The sequence below is a fragment of the Pyrus communis genome, chromosome 2 (genome assembly GCF_963583255.1).
Source record: "Pyrus communis chromosome 2, drPyrComm1.1, whole genome shotgun sequence".
NCBI lineage: Eukaryota > Viridiplantae > Streptophyta > Magnoliopsida > Rosales > Rosaceae > Pyrus > Pyrus communis.
The window spans coordinates 32,299,896-32,307,489 of NC_084804.1; the positions used below are offsets into that span (position 1 = coordinate 32,299,896).

Consider the following 7,594-nt stretch of genomic DNA (forward strand, 5'->3'; position numbering starts at 1 on the left):
GTTTCTTATACCCCATATTCTACCAAATTTTCAGAGCTTTTGCAACCCTAAAAAAGCCCTAAACACTTTACTCTCTCAGAGAAACTAACTTAGGCATCGGAGATCCGTTGACCTAATCCCCCTCCCCACCTCGTGGGCGTGTGAGGCTTAGATCTTTGATCAAAGGTGTTGATTGTTTTGCACGTGCATTTTCGTCAAGACTGAAGACAGTGGAAATTTGCATCAACAACGTGCATGTTGTACTCTTTTTCCTTCAACTTGGATTTTTCCAACTGGCTTTTTCCTATCAAGGTTTTAACCAAGCAACATAAGCATACTTAACACTATTTAACATTCCATGCAAAGTTGTACTCTTTTTCCGAGCAAGGTTTTGACGAGGCAATTGATGTTGATATGCGGGCATCCAAGAAGGAGTGTTGTAAAAGTTTTGGGAGTGAAAGCCCACATGTTTTTAGCCAAAGATGGAAAGTGAGGAAGACTTAAGAATGTAGCATTGTTGTTGTTGTATGATGTTTTTCAAAAAGCATTCATTTCACTTTTGTGATTCTTCACAAATATGACTCTATATAAGGAGCATTCCATGTATGATCACAATACATAGAAAAGAAAGGAAGTGAAAGCAACAATATCAATATTCCTTCCTTCCTCTCTTTACCTGCAATCCTTTTGTGTTATAGTTACAAAAATAAATAATGTGATACATTGCACTCTCTTCGCTTATGTCCCTAGCAAAGGTTATCTCTCTAACTTTTGCCTATTTATAACATTTTTGAAATTTTACTATTTATTGTGTGTTTTTATATACTTTTTTTAGGAAATAATTAATTACAAAATTTGAAGTCCATTAAAATACATTAATGTCAATAAGATGAGATGTACAAATTAAAATACTTTGATAAAAATAAAAAAAATAAAAACTAATAAAATTTCAATCAAACAATATTAATTAGTGATTAAAAACCGCATCCAAAGTCTCCTTCTTTTATTTGTTAATGAAATAGCATAAACTTTTATTCACTACTACAACATTTTTGTTCCTTAAACAGATATTGCAAATTAATCTATGCAACGAAAATGCCACAAAATTAAAGATGTTTTATTGTTTTTGAGTTTTTCTGCGTAGGAATAGGATATTCGTCGGAGGCTTTGCGTATCATCTCAAATGCATTTTGCATGCATGACTTGAACTTTTGTGGTTCAATGAGGCCCTTTTCCATTTTGAAGGCAACCCTCACCTTTCCCATATAACTTACTATTGTTACGTCAAGCCCCTGCAATACCATTAACACCATGTCATATAATTTCTATGAAGGCGCGCTCACACACATTATATGTGTGTGAAATGAGGATCGAGGGATGAAAAATACTCGACAAAAATTTGAATTTGGATGCAAAAGAGGGAGCACGCTACTGGTGCTAACTCAATTATGCAATAATCACTAATACACATGAAAGTTGTACAATATTCCAACCATGAAAATTATATCATACCTCAGGTGAACCAAACACCAGAAAGTACATTCCTTTAACTGGATTATTAGCTAAAGCCATTTGTTCCACAGGGCCAATCAAATTTGAGATCATCATGCTCGTGTTCTTCAGTGTGCTGTGGATGTATCTGGCTGCTGCCTGCACCATATATACTAGCAAAATGTTGAAAATAATTCTACTAATGAAGAAACTGAGAGAGGGGTTGCAACTCTATCACAAACCTCATGGCCTCCAAATTTGTTTAGGAACTCCAAGAACCTACAAGTGAGATAAATAGCTAAAGAACTTCTCTTCCTAGTGATTATTTTTTGTGCTTCCCAGACAAAGTCAAGGGCATTTGAATATTGATCAGCGGGAAAATCATGATCGTGATCTTCGGGTAATGATAAATTGGGGATTGGTACATGCAAGAACGTAAAATGATTCCCCCATGGCATCTTGCTGTCGGGTTTCATCATCTCCTGGATTGAAGTATACTTCCCCATCATTCTCGTGTTCAGCAGTACCACTGCCGTGCCTCTTGCTTTGCTTGAACTTCTGTTTATCTCTTGCATGTATAGTCGAGTGCCAAGGAAGATCATACCGGCAAGAACATCGTTTACCGTCTGTTAAGTGTCTTGCTAATTAGTAAGTAATTAAATAATTAATGAAGGAGTGAATCAAAGGGAGAAAAACTTGGGGTGAGTAGTAATCCCTAATATACATGGCAGGTGACATGACAGTTCGGTTAAACATGTCACCATTTGCAATATGAAATATTACGTAACGTGTCAGCAATCGTGTGTCTAAATAACATTACTCCTAATTAATCAAATTAAACGCACAAGTATCTCAACACATTTTGATCGTGCTTGAAAGAAAAGGTTTATGATCAGAATAAAAGATTGTATGAAAACAGATAAAAAATCACGAAGAAAAACCGTACCACTCCAAGCTTACTCTTGATTGATTTGATTTGGTCAAGAGAGAAAGTCATAGTTGCCACTGTAATGGGCTGAAACTCAATTCCATTGCCAGACCTAATTGGTGATAGATCATCTTCCCCCACGGTGCTCCTCCAAATATCTGAAATAGTGTTGAAGACTGATGAGATAGTTCTAGACAAAAAGCTTTCATCACTCATTTGCTGTGACCTCTGCCTTGAAGGAAATGTTAGGGGAAGACAAGGGTTGTCGGCTCTCCGTAGACAAGAAAGAATGGCACTCATGAGAGAGAAGCCATCACCGAGGGCGTGATGGAGCTTGAATATAAGGTTGCAAGCAGCGTTATTATTTCTTGTTGGGTAATTGAGGATATGAAGTTCCCATAAGGGTTTGTCTTGTGACAATCTTTCTAGTGCTAGCTTTGATATGTAGCCATCAAGATACTTTTCATATGATTCAGTTGATAAGTTAGAAGGAATAATAGGGACGCTAATGTGCTCTTCAAGCTTCACTTCAACCCTTTTCCACCGTTTCTTTCCATTGATTTCAACCTGCACGAATACTTTCCAAACAATTAGTAATACATTTTGAATATAGTAATGTGGGAGGGAGAGAGAGAGAGAGAGAGAGAGAGAGAGAGAGAGAGAGAGAGAGAATAGTACCACAATAGAGGAGAAGCGCAGGCTGATGGGGAGGAAGAGAGTCTTAAGTAATGAGATTGCTTGAGACTCACTCAGTGGATTTTCGAGTTCCATAACGCCAATATTTGATACGGACAGGACAGAGCTAGTGAAGTACTGAGCAGTAGGGCTCACTGGCTCCAGTACTACTACTTCATCTTCCTCCAAGTGCTCCATCTTAATTATACTATCAATTCTATAAATTCTCTGTGTTACCTAGCTAGTGTCCTGAGTTGGTAGCTAGGTAAATAAGTAGAATTGGAATTATATATATAATTTCTTCATCGATCATTATGTTTTAACGCAGAGTCACCAGCTTGTGCTCATGTTCAAGACGTGACTGCAATGCTTGTGCTCATGAGGTGCCGAATTTTCATCATTTTGTTTCTTTTCATATGTTAAACATGACTATCCTCCTACTACTAATGAAATAGCAGCACTATCTGCATTGATTCATTTCCAAAGCAGAAGTTTTTGCTATCTATAAGGGCCCAAATGTATGTACACGTTACGCCTCAGTTTTAGCTGATCATTTTCTTTCTGTGACATTATCTACACCCCACAATTTGTTAAACATTCTCGCTATTGAAAATACACCAACATTTTAGTTAAGGAATTATCTTAAAACACCCACATGCACGCTCACCTTTTTCACTCAACTCGCTAATCGTCTCAAGAAACACGAACTCGTTTGATTAAAACAAAAAACACAAACTCGCCTTCACCACCAACAGTTTCGGTGGATGCATGCTGAAACTTGCACAATTGCGATTGGTAGCTACTTAATTTTAAAATGATTTTGGTACTAAGATGCTAAAGCACCATTTTGGTAGTTTCCTGCGAAAAATTAAATAGCTTTGGAAGAGATTTACCAAAATATCTTTACGTTTTCAGTCGCTATCTACTGAAAATTGTGTAGCGGTCATACCATGCGAGTAGCCATATGATCATAATATCAAAATTGAAGTAAAATGAAGATACAAAAAGCTAGGGGTGGGCACGGGCCGGGCCCAATTTTGTAAGAACCGGACCTTACCCGTTTTAACCAGTAACGGGGCAGGACGGGCCGGGTAGAGGGATTTTAAGTTTTGGAACCAGACCTAAACCGGCCCGTTTGAAACGGGCCGATTCAGGAAGGGTCCACGGGTCCAACTCTTTTTTTTTTTTTTTTTTTTTTTTTTTTTTTAGTAATTTATAAATTGCATTGCACAGCAGCAACATGAGACATTAATTCTTATATATTCTTTAGCCCCAGAACATCTACTCCTTAAAAAAGTTGCCTTCCAAAGGCCGATGATCGATAAGATGCTTCACGAAGGTTTACAGGTGATGCAGGTTTTGGGACATTTGGTGGAAGGAGCTTCTCTTTGAGGTCCTCCATTACATATGAGCTCTCACTGCTGCAACATTAAAAACAAACGACTTTAATTTTGATATAACACTTGTCTACATCTATATGCATACAATTCCGGAGCCAACGATTGCATTACTTCTTGATTAAAATAAAGGGAAATACATTCCTCATAGCCATTTTCGGTCCATAAATAAACAGGGGTGTGTGAATCATGAAAATCTAAAACCAGTTAAAGTAAAAAATCCAGCTAAAGCCATTCACAGAAGAATGCAATCAGACATGTAATTTAACTAAATGTGAATGTGAATGTTCAGAAAATTGCATTACAAATAATGGAGTTTCATATCAGCCTGAATTATAAACTGCCAAGCTAACAGTGGTGCTATAGCTGGCACAAGGGAGTGCTGCAAATAAATGTACGAATATTTGGTCACAAACTCATTTTTCACAAATCTTATTATCAGTAGGGAGTAAATCAACAAATCTTTGAAAACACATGATCAATTTCATGAAAGAATAGAATTGCTGGCGCTGGCCAGATTAGCAGTTTATGGCATTGGACAAGCTTTGGTCATATTTACAAGAGACATAGCAGTTGACGAAGAATTCAGCCATCTAATTTGAACCCCACATGATCAATCGCTTAACAAATAATAATTAACAGTATGAAGGTCCACTTTTGAAATTTATCACTCAGCATATAGAGTCTATACTAAGAAACTCCATTAAGCACTCTATTATAAGAACATGAACTGATAGTTCAAAAGTATTAGGTTTGAATTTCACATCAAAAACCAATCAAATTCCCAACTTACTTCCACTTCCAATGAGCAAACAATTCATACATACATGTAATATAACAAAAAATTGATTCATAACACCTGAGTTTCATATAAAAAAAACCATCAACAAATCAATTGAGACTGCTCAGACAAAGTATGGAGAAGAGAAATTACAGCAAAAGGCAACGATACCTGCAGATTAATGAAAACCCAGCAATCTATAATTAATACAAAGTTATAAATCTCCTCAAACCATACCTGCAGATTAATAAAAACCCATATGGGTCTTGGGTTTCTTGAACTTCTTCCAGGAAGCAATGTCGTCAGAGTACAAGCGCCGACGTGGATCTTCCTGAATCCGACCCGGAACTCGTACCGCTGGGCGCTCCCGAATCGGACCTTGCCCACACCAATACATTGGAGTTGATGCAATTGGTTTCTATTCCCAACCAGAGTCGTCCTAGCCTTATCAATCAAATCCTTCAAAACCCAAAACCCAAAAATCAAAATTAAAAACTAAAGTTTCCCAATTTTATCTGAAAAAAAAAATTGAGAATTACCTGTTTGGCCGAAAGAAGTTCGCGGCACTGATCTTCCAAAGTCGACAATTCTTCTTGAATCTTCTTTATCCTCGAAACCAGCTTCATCGAGTTCGCATTATCTGGGTGGATTTGCTAGAACTCCCTCTCGAGCCCATGCTAGACCACCGTTGGAGGAGGGTTTTGGGGGACGACTGACGGAGAGTGACGGAGGGGAGGGGACGACGCACGCTTGACGGCAAGAGAGAAGGAGTTCGAGGTCCAGTCTCCATTGACAAAGTCGGGGACCCGGGACGAGAGAGAGAACCTAGGGTAAAACTAACGGTTCAAATTGAATGGTAGCTTAATCTTCAATCTCGTCCGTCCAGTGCAATTACAAACGGGCCGGTTCGGGTACCTCTTTTTCTCTATCTCTGGAACCGGCCCGCCCCCAAATTTTCAAAGGCCCACCCCGGCCTGCCCTGGCCCGCCCGTTTCTCTTTTTAAAAATTAGGAACCGGCCCGTACTCGCCCCAAACCTTGATTACCCGCCCCGACCCGCGGTTCCTATACTTGTTTGCCCACCCCTACAAAAAGCTATACCTCATGTGGAGCCCCAAAATAGTAAGTTTCGTATTTCATAGTCAACGTGTGTGAGTGTTCATTTAGTGTTTTTTTTTTTTGGGTAAATTACACAGAACTACCTCAACTATGGGTCTAACAATACTATCATACCTCATCTTTTTAAAATGACAATGTCATACTTCATTTTTAGAATTTGTTCCAATGTTATACCTCCGTTAGTTTGTTTGTGAATTTCTTAGTTAAAAGTTCACGTGGCTTGATCCGGAGCCTAGTTCCTCGCCCAGATGGATTCCACGTGGCACCACACCCAATATTTTCCCGCCAAATGGCATCCAGTTGGGATTCCCAATACACGTGGCTTTCTCACCAGATGACACGTGGATATTCTATTAAATTTTATATTTATATTTATATTTAAAAAAATAAAAAAGTAAGAGAACATTGTAAAGTGTGTCATTTGAATTCCTTTTTCCCCCTGAGACACCCAAACCCTGTCGATCTACCCAATTCCAAAAAAAGAACCCTAACCTTAGTTCTAATACCAACGACTCCAAATCTCGAACAATCAGATTAGAAATTCAGCGAAAACCCCAAATCATCTTGTCGGCTTGTTTGCCTAACTTCGTTGGTGTTGGAAGGGGGCTCCATCTGGGTTCCATTGGCTTCGAAGAAAAATCGAAGGATTCGACATGGGATGGTACGTGCATGAGGATCCTCACAAAACGATGCCTACCTATTGTAAGTTTTTTTTTTTTTTTTGTGTTTTTGATGATTCCAAATGCATACTGAACTTATTTATTGAAATGGGTTGAATGTGGGTTTTGTTTATTCTTATTTGAAAAAGTGGATTTATGCTTTGTGAATTCGAAATAATACCTAAGGTGTTGGATAAAGGGTTTATAGCTTTGTTTATTCTTGTTTGAAAAGGTGGATTTATGCTTTGTTTATTCAAAATGGTTCCTACGGTGTCGGATAATGGGTTTGTAGCTTTGTTTATTCTCGTTTGAAAAGTTGGTTTTATGCTTTCTTAATTCAAAATGGTTACTGAGTTGTTGGATAATGGGTTTGTTGCTTTGTTTATTCTTGTCAGTATAAGGTGGTTTGTTGCTTTATTGCTATGTTTATTCTTGTCGAGAAATGGTTACTGTGCTTTGGCTATTTGCATATAGTGTGTCAGATTTGGCTTTTCTTAGTCATGTGCTTTGTTTTGTGAAGAATCTTGTGCATTGGTTTTTGTTGGCTTCTGATTAGGTTAAAATGC

The 7,594-nt window shown here is 38.0% G+C and overlaps 2 protein-coding genes across 2 annotated transcripts; both read right to left on the reverse strand.

Moving 5' to 3' along the window:
* Positions 1-1,084: 1,084 nt before the first annotated feature.
* Positions 1,085-3,271, reverse strand: LOC137724455 (wax ester synthase/diacylglycerol acyltransferase 11-like). Its single transcript, XM_068463197.1, has 5 exons — positions 3,077-3,271; positions 2,417-2,965; positions 1,713-2,096; positions 1,492-1,629; positions 1,085-1,271 (listed from the first exon to the last, which is right to left on the reverse strand). Exons 1-5 carry the CDS (start codon positions 3,269-3,271, stop codon positions 1,086-1,088), a joined length of 1,452 nt encoding a protein of 483 aa, XP_068319298.1. The 3' UTR covers position 1,085.
* A 983-nt stretch (positions 3,272-4,254) lies between these two features.
* LOC137727065 (uncharacterized) lies at positions 4,255-5,988 on the reverse strand. Its single transcript, XM_068466004.1, has 3 exons — positions 5,791-5,988; positions 5,489-5,710; positions 4,255-4,494 (listed from the first exon to the last, which is right to left on the reverse strand). The coding sequence occupies exons 1-3, from the start codon at positions 5,875-5,877 to the stop codon at positions 4,489-4,491; spliced, it is 315 nt and encodes a 104-aa protein (XP_068322105.1). The 5' UTR covers positions 5,878-5,988; the 3' UTR covers positions 4,255-4,488.
* Positions 5,989-7,594: the final 1,606 nt, after the last annotated feature.